The sequence below is a fragment of the Eubalaena glacialis genome, chromosome 17 (genome assembly GCF_028564815.1).
Source record: "Eubalaena glacialis isolate mEubGla1 chromosome 17, mEubGla1.1.hap2.+ XY, whole genome shotgun sequence".
Lineage (NCBI taxonomy): Eukaryota > Metazoa > Chordata > Mammalia > Artiodactyla > Balaenidae > Eubalaena > Eubalaena glacialis.
In genome coordinates, this window is record NC_083732.1 from 88470479 (window position 1) to 88482762 (window position 12284).

General features: G+C 59.0%; 1 protein-coding gene across 1 annotated transcript; it reads left to right on the forward strand.

The window, feature by feature from the left end:
• The first annotated feature begins 7083 nt into the window (after positions 1-7083).
• Positions 7084-11989, forward strand: GSDMD (gasdermin D). Its single transcript, XM_061171908.1, has 11 exons — positions 7084-7313; positions 8354-8613; positions 8800-8992; positions 9643-9811; positions 9961-10063; positions 10321-10374; positions 10680-10751; positions 10876-11051; positions 11169-11310; positions 11407-11480; positions 11612-11989. Exons 2-11 carry the CDS (start codon positions 8397-8399, stop codon positions 11849-11851), a joined length of 1440 nt encoding a protein of 479 aa, XP_061027891.1. The 5' UTR covers positions 7084-7313; positions 8354-8396; the 3' UTR covers positions 11852-11989.
• The last annotated feature ends 295 nt before the right edge of the window (positions 11990-12284 follow it).

Below are 12284 nucleotides of genomic sequence, written 5' to 3' on the forward strand. Positions count from 1 at the left end.
CACTTCCACTTCCGGGTATGTACCCTGAAGAAGTGAGAACAGGGACTCAAACATGTGTGCCGATTTTGGATGGAGCATTATTCGCAATAACCAAAAGGTGGAAATAGCCCAGGTGTCCATGAGGATGAATGGATAAACAGTGTATATCCGTACAATGGAACAGGATTTAAGCCTTGAAAAGGAATGTAGTACTGATCCATGCTACAGCATAAATGAACCTCAGAAACATTATGCTAAATGAAGGAACCCAGTCACAAAAGGACAAATATGGCAAAATTCCACTTATATGACATAGCTAGAATAGGGAAATTTATAGAGACAGAAAGTAGATCAGAGGTTACCAAGGGCTGAGGGGAGGAGGAATGGGGAATTAATGCTTTTTGGGTAGAGAGTCTATGTTTGGAGCGATGAAAAAGTTTTGGAAACAAGCAGTGGTGATGGTTGCACAACATTGTGAATGTACTTAATGCCACTGAATTGGACACTTAAAAATGATTATAACAACTTGTATGTATTTACCACAATAAAAAAAAAGTGGACAGAATGTGTCTGCACAGACCTGAAAAATAGGAGATGTTAAAGGAAATTCTTCGAGCTGAAGGGAAATGATACAATATGGAGCCAGATCTACATGAAGAAAGAGGACAGGAAACGAGAAATATGTTAGTAATTTTTTTTTAATTCTCATTTCTTATTTTCTCTAAAAGACAAATAGATACAGCAAAAATAATAAAAACGTATTGTGGGTTTATAATATATGTAGAGGTAAAACATATGCCACCAATGATTCAAGGGGTCACGTGCACTGTGTCTCCTGCAGGTGAAGATGCAGCCCACAGCCTCTTAGGTCAGCACCTGAACCCACCTTAGGGAGTCAGTGTTAGTCCACTCAACATACAGCAGTGGGCACCCTGGGATTTCTTTGGCGGAGGTGGCCCCAGGCTAGGAAGACCAGGCAATAGAATGGCCCCTGCACTCAGGCTGTGAGACGGGGTGAGCCACAGGTCGTGCCCCACCAGCTGAACACTGTGTAAGACCCTTAGGCCTTGGCAAAACTCTGAGGGCAGGGTAGGGGAGTTCTCGTAGAATGAGGGAATTTCCCACCAGGGATCTTGAAAAGCACTTCTTTGGACTTGCCCTGTCTTGCTTCTCTTGAGAATCCTGCAGCCATCACCTTATGAATGAGCCAGGGCTGGCCTGATGGAGGATGGACAGCACATGCCTAGTTAATACCACTGACCCTCTTGACAGCCAGCCGTCTGCCAAACACATGAGGCCAGTGGTTGCCAGCTAGCCACAAAATCGATGAACCCAGGTGATACCACGTGTGGCAGAGATGAGCCTAAATGTCATAATTTAGGGCACCTCACATAATTATGAGCAAACCAGTGGATGTTTGTGTCACTAGGTTTTGGGGTGATTTATTAGCACAAACTGACGGATTCATGGGTCTAGCACTGAACTTGTCTTCTGTGCCCGACAAGCTCTCTGCTCCTGGACTTCAGTCCTGGGGTGGTGGAGGGGAGAGCCCAGCCACTTGCTGAGAGGAGGCAAGGTTTGTGGGTTTGTCTCCTGGAGTTGTGAAACTGTAAGTGGGATGTAAGTGCTGTCACGATTAACTCCTTAAAACTGACCTTGACAGTTACACTTAAAACTCTTTGATGGGGGCTTCCCTGGTGGCACAGTGGTTGAGAATCTGCATGCCAATGCAGGGGACACGGGTTCGAGCCCTGGTCTGGGAGGATCCCACATGCCGCGGAGCGACTAGGCCCGTGAGCCACAACTACTGAGCCTGCGCGTCTGGAGCCTGTGCTCCGCAACAAGAGAGGCCGCGATAGAGGCCCGCCCACCGCGATGAAGAGTGGCCCCCGCTTGCCGCAACTGGAGAAAGCCCTCGCACAGAAACGAAGACCCAACACAGCCATAAATAAATAAATAAAATTAAAAAAAAAAACAAACTCTTTGGTGTCCATCAAGCTGGCAAAGATTAAACAGTCTGCCTTCAGTGTTTGGGGGTGAGGGGAAGAGACTTCACTATTCACTTCTTGGATGTTGGCACAGCCTTTCTGAAGGGCAATTTGTAACACGTGCCAAGACCCTGAATACCGTTTGAGGAATTTCACTTTTCAGAATCCCCCCAAAAGAGATAGTGAAACACGTGCAAGGCTTTATGAACAAAAATATCAGGTGCTGGGGGGAAAGGGATGGGGAGGGATAAATTAGGAGTTTGGGATTAGCAGATGCAAACTACTATATATAAAATAGATAAACAACAAGGTCTTACTGTATAGCACAGGGAACTGTATTCAATATCCTGTAAAAAACCATAATGGGAAGGAATATGAAAATACATATACATGTATAACTGAATCACTTTGCTGTATACCAAAAACTAACAGAACATTGTAAATCAACTATACTTCAATAAAATTAAAAATTTTAAAGTCAGGTGCTGAGTTCTTTACACGGAACAAAAATATTGAGCATGTTTATGGCCCATTACAGCGTGCCAGGCCCCCCCCCCTTTTTTTCTTTAAAAGCACAGGTCTGTGTTTGTTTACTTATTTATTTATTTATTTATTTTGGCTGCGCAGGCTCTTTGTTGCAGGCTTGTCTCTAGTTGCAGCACGTGGGTTTAGTTGCGCGGCGGCATGTGGGATCTTAGTTCCCCGACCAGGGATCGAACCCGCGTCCCCTGCATTGGAAGGCAGATTCTTAACCAGTGGACCAGCAGGAAAGTCCCTAGGCCCCATTCTAGTGTTAACACATATTAATGCATTGAGTCTTCACAACAACCCTGTCATTTCCATCTTAAGGATGAGGAGACCAACACAAAGGGGGTCAATCTCCCCTCCCAAATCACGGTAGCCCCACCCTCCCCAGACTCCTGCGCATCCTGGGCCAGCTACTTCCTGGCCGTCTCTCTCCTCCAGAGGTCTCTTCTTGCTGGCTGCCCACTCTCCGAGGGATCTCTTCTCTGCCAGTCTTCTCTCTTCCCCGCAGTGGACCTTTCCGTAGGGCTGCCCAGGTGCAGGTCTGGGGCCATAAAAAGGACTCCATTACTGGCATGCAGCAAACAAGTGCTGAGGAACAGACATCCCTGTTGCTGGAAGGCCATTTCCATGGGCTTCTCCTCTCTCCCCTCATAGGGGAGTTGTCTCCCACCGCTACCCCTCACCTCCCTCTGTTCTCCTCCCTTCTCCCACACCCAGCTTCTTGCTCTTTCCACCACCCTAGCCCAAGCAACCTTCCTGAGCTGCAAGCTGTTCCCCCGGCCACCCCACCCATGTCTGCCCTTGGCCTTGCACACCCCCCTTCTCTCCAGCCCCACCACAGAAGGCTACCCCAGGCACCAGCCTCTCTGAAGGGGGTGGGAGAGTAGTAAAGGGAAAGCAATGCAGCTGTACCGAATGCACTTTTACCAGGGCACGAGCACAAAATGTCAAATCCTTCCTGAGCTTGTTACCTGTCTCCTGGCTCTATGGCCTGCAAAAGTGTCTGCATCCCCCCTCCACCAACCCAGCCTGCACCTCCCTTGGGGAATGTCCCCCTCCTGCCATCTCCTTCCTTCCAGGAGGTCTGCGTGCGATGGGAGTCAGGCACCCTGACTCACCGGGCCCTCACGTGGGAACAGGTGGTTGGCCGGCTGGGACCGCTACCCCATGGATACCCCCTTGCCTTTTATCCCAGAGGGAGAGAGGCAGGAAGTGAGTGTAGACGAGAACTGCCATTGAGGGCTCTGTGGGTCCCTCCTTCATCCCAGCCTCCAATCCCCCACTTGACCCTCCACCCTCAGGGCAAAGCATGAGCCTCAGAACCAGATCCTTTTGGGAGAAAAGTTGATTAATCTACTGTTTCCTAGATGGCGGCATTTCCACGAGGCTCTCAGGGACCACGGTGGATGGATGGTGTGAATCTCACCACCACAATTTCCCACATGCCCTAGTACTGGGCAAACCTGCCTAGGTGGAAGAGACACCACCACCCCAGCCCAGCAATGCCCGGATCCCAGCAGTAAGAGCCTCCTGCCGCTGGGGCCAAGTGAAGTGAGGCTCGGAGCGTCGGAAACAAGAGCAATAGGGCCGCTTCCCTCTGCAGAGGACCGGTTGGAGTGGGGCAGGGTTCTGAGCCGCTCCCCCGACCCCTGTCAGCAGAAAGTGCCGGGAGCCAGGCAGGATGCGGCAGGCCTCCGGACAGAGGACCAAAAGGAAACAAGACGGGAGGGCCGTGCCGGGGAGGGGCGGCTGGAGGCGGGGCGTGGGCAAAGGGAACCGCTAGTCACCCGCGCCGGCCCCCAGGACGCACCGTGAGCCTCCGCTGATCCCGACCTGCGGGGGGTAGTTTCCCCGCCGGCCCCCGCCCAGTTCTGCCGCCCCTGCCTGCGGCCTACGCCCCTCCGGACTCCCGGGGCGCCCCTGGATCCGAGACCGCCCTGCTCTGGGGCCTCCCCGTCGCCCAGCGATCCGCCGAGCGTTGAACGCCTGCTGGACAGGCCCTGCTGACCGGCGGTCCGAGCCGCCGCCGAGGGTCCGGGCCAGCAAGGGGGGCGGGGGCGGCGAGCGGGAGGGAGGCCCCGCGGGGACTCAACTCCCAAAGGAAAGGACTCCTGGGACTTCAGTGCGTCTGGCACCCTCTCGGCCCCCGCTCCGCGTTCGTTCACTCCCGGCCGAGCGGCTCTCGGGCACACGGGGCCCTCCGGGGCGCCTCTTGCCCGCGCGGGCTCCTGGGGGCGCGGCGGCGCGGGCCGCGGCTGCCGACATCCTGGGCGCCGACTTCCGGCACTCTGGGAACCCCCAAAGTGTCACTAGGAGGCGGGCACAGGGTGATGCCAGCCCCCCGGGCTGCACCACCCACATCGCGGACCCAGATGAGCCCGAGGCCCGGAGCTCCCCCTACCCCTCCCCAGACCCTGGCCGTCCCTGATGCCCGATGGCCGGGGCTGGGTGGGTTCCTCGGGCCGACTACCCCCTAGCCCCGTCTCATGCGGTCCTGGCCTCCACTGTCCCTTCCTGGAGGCCCTGCCTGGACGCCCTCATGCCTCCTCTCCCTAAGCCCACTCTCCCATGTCCTCTGAGGTATCCCAACTGCTGCCTCCAAAGGGCTGTCCTGGTTATCTCCTGGGTCTTGCGATCTTTCTTCCTCCCAGGGGCTCGGCCCTCCCAGGGCAGAGGCTGTGGCCTCCTCTGCCCAGTTCCCAGCAGTGCCTGGCCGGCCCTGCCCCACACCGGGTGGGTGGAGGCATCGGGTTGCGGTGAGCTTCCTCTTCCTTAGAACTCTCCCAGAGGTGCTGACCCTTCCCCGCACACAGCCAGAAGCCCCCTCCCAGGCTCCCATCCCTGGTCACGGTTCTCCCCCCAAGGGCGCAGTGTCCTAGCTGGCTCTGGACCCCCAGGGTCTGCCCAGACGTTGTCCAGGGAGGCCTCACCCACCCCCATATCACAGAGTGGCTGTGAGGAAGATGGGAGGTTGCCCCAGACTTCCTGGCCCTGGAAATGTCCGGGTGCTCCCCAGCCCTCCAAACGGGGTAGGGGGAGGGGGTGCAGGGCCAGCCCCGCCCACCTTCCTTCTGCTTTTTCTCCCCAGTGGACTCACTTCCTGTCCTCTCAGGCTGACTCTGCCCTCAGGAGCCTAGTGACACAACCACTCACCAAGCCCAGTGCCTCTTGTTTAGGTTATTGCCAAAGAACTGAACGTGTGAACGAGGAGTTGCTGCAGCAATGCCCTGTCCACACTTCACTCAGCCCCGGGTCACTGCAACATTCCAAAACACACACCCCAGGAAGTCACTTTCCCTGCACTGGCATCGGGGCCGCTGCCAGCGGCTCTACCTGGAGGGGCCCTTGTCCCGTTCACGGCCAGAGCCCTCATCTGCAGGAGCACATGGCACCAGGTGCTGATAAACACTCATGGCTCGAATGAATGCATGTGGCGGAGCCTGCGGGGTGAGTCTCAGGCCAGCCAACTGGCAGGGGCCCTGGTGCGGGCTCCAGAGTGTCATAGGGCCCAGAGGCAGGATGTGGCAGTGGGGTGGTGGAGAAAAGGGGGCACGGGGCTCCTGGCTGCCTTGCACTGGACATGATCCGCAAGCAGCCCAGGAGAGTAAGGGTGTTGAGAACCTGAGACAGGCCTGGATGTTGTTACTTGGCTTCAGGTTTTCAAAGTAACAGCTTTATTGAGATATAATTCACATACCATACAATTCACCCATTAAAAGTGTAAAACTCTGGGGTTTTTAGCATATTCAGAGTTGTGCAATCATCACCACAATCGATTTGAGAACATTTCCATCTCCCCAAAAGAGGCTGTGTCACTCCCCATCCCCCTCCCCCCAGCACCTGGCAACTACTAATATGCTTTCTGTCCCTACGGATTTGCCTGTTCTAAACAACTTGCATACATGAATCACGTGAGATATTGTCTTTCATGTCTGCCTTCTTTCACTTGGCATAATGTTTTGAGGTCCACCTACATTGTGCCGTGAGTCACAACTTCATTCCTTTGTATGACCGAGCACCACACCATCATGTGTCTCCCATTGTATGCACTGACCACATTCTGTCTGTGCTTCCACAGACCGACATTTGCGGTGCTTCTGCGTTTTGGCTGTTAACAATAATGTTGTGGGAACATCCATGTGCAGGTTTTTGCGTGAACATATGTTTTCACTTCTCTTGAATACACACCTAGCAGTGGAATGAATGAGATCTAATGGTAATTCTCTGTTTAACTTTTTGAGGAACTGCCAGACTGTTTTGCACGGCCGCGGCTGCATCCTTTTACATTCCCAGTAGTGTGTGAGGCTCCAATTTCCCCCCATCTTCCCGAACACTTGTTACTTCCCTTTTATACAGTTATCTATGGGGTGTGAAGCAGCATCTTACTGTGGTTTGATTTGCAGTTCCCTGGCAGCTAATGGTGTGAGCATCTTTTTGTGCGCTTGTTGGCCATCTGTAGCAATACATTTTCTTTGAGGAAATGTCTCTTCAGACCCTTTGCCGTGGCCCAGAGTTTCCAGAGAGAAGGACTGAAGAAGTGCCCAGCAGTTGGTGCCCAGCAGTTGGAGGCAGCAGCGGGTGGGGCACGAGCTGGCGCACCCTGACCCTCCCCTACCCCCGCCGGGCTGCGGGGCGGGCTCACAGGGGGTGTTTCCGGGCTGTCGCTGCGCCAGGCCAGCCGAGGTTTCACTTTTGGATCTGGGGACCTTTGGGCTGTGTGCTCGCTCCGCAGCTCCGGGGCAGAGCCCTCCGATCCCAGCCAGCAGAGCGGCCTGGCTTCAGCTTTGTGGGCGCGGGCACGCAACAGTCACGGTCACGGTGAGCTGCTCCCCACCCCTGCGCGCCGCACCCCACTGCCTGCCCTGGCTCCAGGGTGGGGCTCTCCCTAGTGCTGGGTGGGGGGAGGCCAGCTCCCCTGGGTGGAGACCTGGTACGGGCACCCTTCTGTGGCTTCCCCAAGCCCCCCAGGACTCGCAATCCCAGGCCGGCTTGGGGAAGCCCCAGGCCTCTGGGAAGGGGGTGCCCTCCCCAGCCCGGCTAGTTTGGGCTTAACTCCTGGTAGGCCCTCTAGGTGCTCCTTGGCCCACTCTCAGACTTCAGACCAGCCCTGAAGCTCAGAGGCTTCCTAAGGGCTGGCCCCCGTGACTGGAGCCCAGATGTCCTGGGTCCTGAGTCAGGCCCACATTGGCTTCTGACCCCTGAAGACAGACTAGTGGCTCACGGAGCTTTGGGCGCAGAGAAAGCCCTGGAGGACACGTCTAGGAGCTGGGGACACTTTGGCTGGGCCTTGCTGTGGGCCTTTGCACCAACTGCCCAGGAAGTGATGGCTTCTGTTTCCTCCCATGCCCTCTGAACACCTCAGCCAGGGGGTCAGCTGCTACAGCAGACAGAGCAGTGGCCTGGGGTCACTCCAAGGCCCCAGCCTTGCCCTGCCCTTCCTCAGTGGCTGCTATTCGTGAGCAGCCCTAAGCCTTGTTGAAGTGACAAAGTGACAAGAGGCCTTGGTGGGTGGCCAGGGCTGCCCCCCCGCCCCAAGCGCTGAGTCCCAGGGCTTTCTTGGGCTTCACGTGGGCGCTCTGATCACAGAACAGATGGTGTGCATGGCCTGAGCCCCACTGAGGGCTGTGAATGACGTCGCACCCTGGAGGTGCTCATGGCCCCTTGGAGAGATGGATTAGCGGATGACAGGGTGTACTTCTGCTTGCTTTCGTGTTGGGTGATAGTCAGCAGCAAGCGCTTTCTGCCAGTCAGAGCATCCCAGGACTAGCCAAGCAGGGCTGCTTTGGAGGGAAAGAGCTCCCCATCACTGGAGACGTCCAAGTACCTACCTTTCCCCTCTTCCGCCCGCCCTCTTCCAGCCCTGCGGGTGCAAGGCCTGACCCAGCTGCCCGCCTCAGGAGCATGGCATCGGCCTTTGCGAGGGTGGTCAAGAGCGTGGTCCGGGAGCTGGACCACAGTGGAGAGCTCACCCCTGTGGACAGCCTGCAGAGCTCCACCAGCTTCCAGCTCTACTGCCTTTTGGGCAGGAGGTCCTCGAGTTCACGGTTCTGGAGACACCGCTACACACGTGTCAACCTGTCCATCAGGGACATCCTGGAGCCCGACGCCCCGGAGCCAGGTACCCCGCTTGGCACTGAGTCAGAGCCACGGGTTGGGTGGGGGGAGGAGTGGGCGGGCCCGCTGCCACCTGCTCTGGACCTCTGGGCTCTCTGCTTCCAGAGGGCAGGCACTTTTCAGAGGCCCCTCCGCCCGGGCGGACAGGCGGCGGCTGGTGGGATGGGCCTCAGCTCTGGTCTTGCTGCAGCTGTGGAGCGTGGCAGCACCTTCCATTTCCACGATGCTATGGATGGGCAGCTGCAGGGCAGCGTGGAGCTGGCGGCCCCAGGACAGGGGAAGTTGTCAGGTGGGGCCGCGGTGTCGGGCAGCTCCAGCGCCTCGATGAACGTGTGCATGCTGCGAGTGGCCCCCAACACCTGGGAAGCCATGCACCGAGAGAGGTGAGCCCCGGGGTGGCGGGGCCCTGCTGAAACTGGGCAGCCTCTGGGTCAGGACCTCGGGGCATCAGGAGTCACAGGGGGTCTCTGCCAGGCTGAGGGAAGTCCCAGAGGCAGGGGCGTGCTGGGACCAGTGGGCAGGGAAGGAGGCTGCAGAGGTCCTGCGGGCCAGGGCGGCCAGGCAGGGCCCTAGGGTCAGGGGTCAGACCAAGTCCCACTGCGAGGAGGCTGGGCTGCTGGGGTGGAGCCGACACAGGGACCCTGGTGAGAAGGACCATTTGCTCAGAGCGGAGACATGAGATTTGAACCCAGGGAGCGGCAGGGAGTGGAGGGAGACAGCAGCCAGGTGAGCAACCGGCCAGCAGGGTGGGCCCCTCCAGAGGTCTTCAGGTGTCCGCCCGTCCCCACTGGAACTTGTCTTTTCTTCCTGCACCCCAGCCACTCACAGACATTGTCGGGAGCACCAGGGAGGGAATGATGGGTATCCCGTGCCTGGGCATCCACAGAGCTCTTGGTCTCCGCGGCCGTGTCACCGCCCCCACCCCCCATGGCCACAAAGGCTGAGGTCCAGGGGAGGGAAGCCCGTCCCGTGGCAGGGGGAGGGGAGGGCAGGTTGCACCCCTGCGAGCTTCCCGTTGGTCTGCTCACCACAGGCGCTTGCGGCGGCCTGAGCACAAAATCCTGCAACAGCTGCGGAATCGTGGGGATGACGTGTTCGTCGTGACCGAGGTGCTGCAGACACAGAAGGAGGTGGAAGTCACCCGGACCCAAAAGCAGGAGGGCTCAGGCCAGTTTGCATTTCCGGGAGCCATGTGCTTGCAGGTGTGCGGCATAGGTCCTGCAGTGGGCTCGGGCTGGGGAGGCAGGAGGGCAGTGTCCCCAGGCAGTGGGGTAGACCCCTGCCACCAGCACCCTGTTACATCTGGCCCCATAACCCAGAGCCCAGTCCTGAGCCCATATCCATCCCTCAGGGCAGAGGCGAGGGCCACCTGAGCCAGAAGAAGATGGTCACCATCCCCTCGGGCAGCATCCTCGCATTTCGGGTGGCCCAGCTGGTTATTGGCTCTGACTGGGGTGAGCCAGGATCAGGGTGACTTCTGGGGCCCAGACTCCATGGCAGAGAGGCAAAGAGGCCTGGAAGAGCCACCAGGGGTCACTGGGGGCATCTGGTTGCATAACTTCATGGGTCGGGGTGGCCGAGGGTCCCTTGCTCTGGCATTTGGGAGGTTGGGGCACAAAGGGGGTACCGCACAGGGGCCCCCAGCTTGGGAGGGAGATGCCAGGCGCTCCGCCAACCTGCTTTCCCATCTCTGCTCCTGCCTGGCTGCCAGACATCCTCTTCTTCCCGGACAAGAAGCAGACGACCTTCAGGCCACAGCAGGAAGGTGAGGCCTGCGGACCTGGGCAATGGGACGAGCTGATGAGGCATTCTCCTGCCCAGCACAGCGCAGCCGGGGGACGCACGCACGCACGCACGCACGCACGCACACACACACACACACGGGTGACACGGTGACAGGCTGACACCAGCCTGGTTAGACCTTGCTCCCTGTCCTGGGCTGCCAGTACTGGGGCGGTGGTGACAGGCTGTGAGGGCCGAGGGGAGGCCTCAGCCCTCTCTGGCTCAGGGACCCACCCCTGCACTGACCAGCCCTGCCTCGTCCAGGCTACAGGCCCTCCTACATTGCAGGTGGCCAGCTGCCGTGGTCCTCCTGCCTCACCTCCATAAGGTTGCTCTCTGTCCACTTCAAGTTCCTGTCGGGTCAGTACCTTCTTGGCCACCCCCCTGGTGGGCTCCCCTTCTGCCCCCCTGTGGTCTGCCCTCCGTAACCAGGGCTCCCCGGGGCCGTGTGGGCACCTGAGCAATGGCAGCCCTGTCCCCACAGACGGGCCCGTGGAGGACCGGTTGGCGACCACCGAAGACTTCCAGGGCCTGCAGGCAGAAGTGGGGGCCTGGGCCGTGGGCCTGGAGGGCTTGTCCAAGGAGCCTTGTGGGCAGCTGCTGGGGGCCCTCGGGCAGGTGCTGCGGGACGAGGCCGCCCTGCAAGCCCTGGATGAGTCGGTGAGCGAGCTGGGTGGGGCGTGCGGGGCAGGCTGCGGCAGGAGGGGTGGGCGGAGCTGGTGCCTGTGCCCCGCCGCCCCCCCCCCTCACCCGTCCGCCCCACGCCCTTACCCCCAGCTGGAGCGCGGCCTGCGTGGAGGGCTTTTGGAGCCTCGGGATGGTCCGGTGGGTGCTGTCCTCCAGTGCCTGGTGTTCTCCTCCAGAAGGCTGGAAGAGGAACTTGCCGGCCCCGTCTTCTACCTGCTGCAAGCTCTAGCTGGTGAGGGGCTCCGGGGGCGGGGCAGGTAGGGAGCAGGAATGTGGGCTTCCCTAGCTGGCCTTCCGGAACCCCCTCTCACACAAGGTCTCTCCCCAGTGCTGAGTGCAACCCAGCACGTGCTGCTGGCTGAGGTGCTGGAGATGGGGGCCCTGTCGGGGGCGTTCAAACTGGTGAGAGGGCCCAGCTTGTAGGGGAGGGGCTGTGCCAGAGGTGCGGACCCAGTGCATCTGGGATGCGGTGGTGTGGGTGGTGCCAGAAGCCTGGGGGTCCCCTCTGACAACCTCCCACCCTATTCTGCCAGGTGGAGAGCCTTTTGGAGCAGAGCACCCCATGGCAGGAGCGCAGGGCCGTGTCCCTGCCGCCCGAGCTCCTGGGGAGCAGCTGGGACTCAGAGGCACCCACCTGGGTCCTGCTGGAGGAGTGCGGCCTTGAGCCACAGGTGGGCGCCCCCCAGGTGTGCTGGAAACCGGAGGCCCAGGGCTGTGCGTATGCGCTTTACGCCTGCCTGGCACTGCTATTCAGGCTGAGCCGGCTCTGCTAGCCTGCAGCCCGCCCGCAGGGCAGCTCTCTAGTCGGGGCAGAGCTCATGCCCACCCAGCTGCCTGGAGCCACACCCAGCCATGTGGGCAGCTCACCACAAGGCCTGGGAGTTGAGGAAGGCCAATAAATGTGATGAACAAAGGGAAAATGCTCACTGAGCTTTTGAGGGGCCCTATGTCAGGGGTCGGGGCAGCGATGGGGATGGTGCCTCCGCATGGGGAGGGACCGGGGGGCTGAGAGCAGGCATCTCTCCCGTGGGGCTGAGGGGGCACTCCCTGCGCTGCACCTGATCACTCCGGAGCGAGCAGCCACGTGGCCGGGCTCCTGGCCCCCTCCCCCCGCAGGCTGGCCTGGAAAGAATGGGACAGGGCGATTCCAGCCCTCAGGATGGTTCTCTGTCTGCCTCAGGGAACTTAAGAACGTACTGATGCAGG

What these genes read in the sequence shown, in the direction of transcription:
- GSDMD (XM_061171908.1), top strand. Translation starts at nt 8,397, where the DNA reads ATGGCATCGGCCTTTGCGAGGGTGGTCAAGAGCGTGGTCCGGGAGCTG. An exon ending in CGGGAGCCATGTGCTTGCAG is followed by an intron (nt 9,812 to 9,960) that starts GTGTGCGGCATA and finishes TCCATCCCTCAG; the next exon opens with GGCAGAGGCGAGGGCCACCT. An exon ending in CTTCAGGCCACAGCAGGAAG is followed by an intron (nt 10,375 to 10,679) that starts GTGAGGCCTGCG and finishes CCTACATTGCAG; the next exon opens with GTGGCCAGCTGCCGTGGTCC.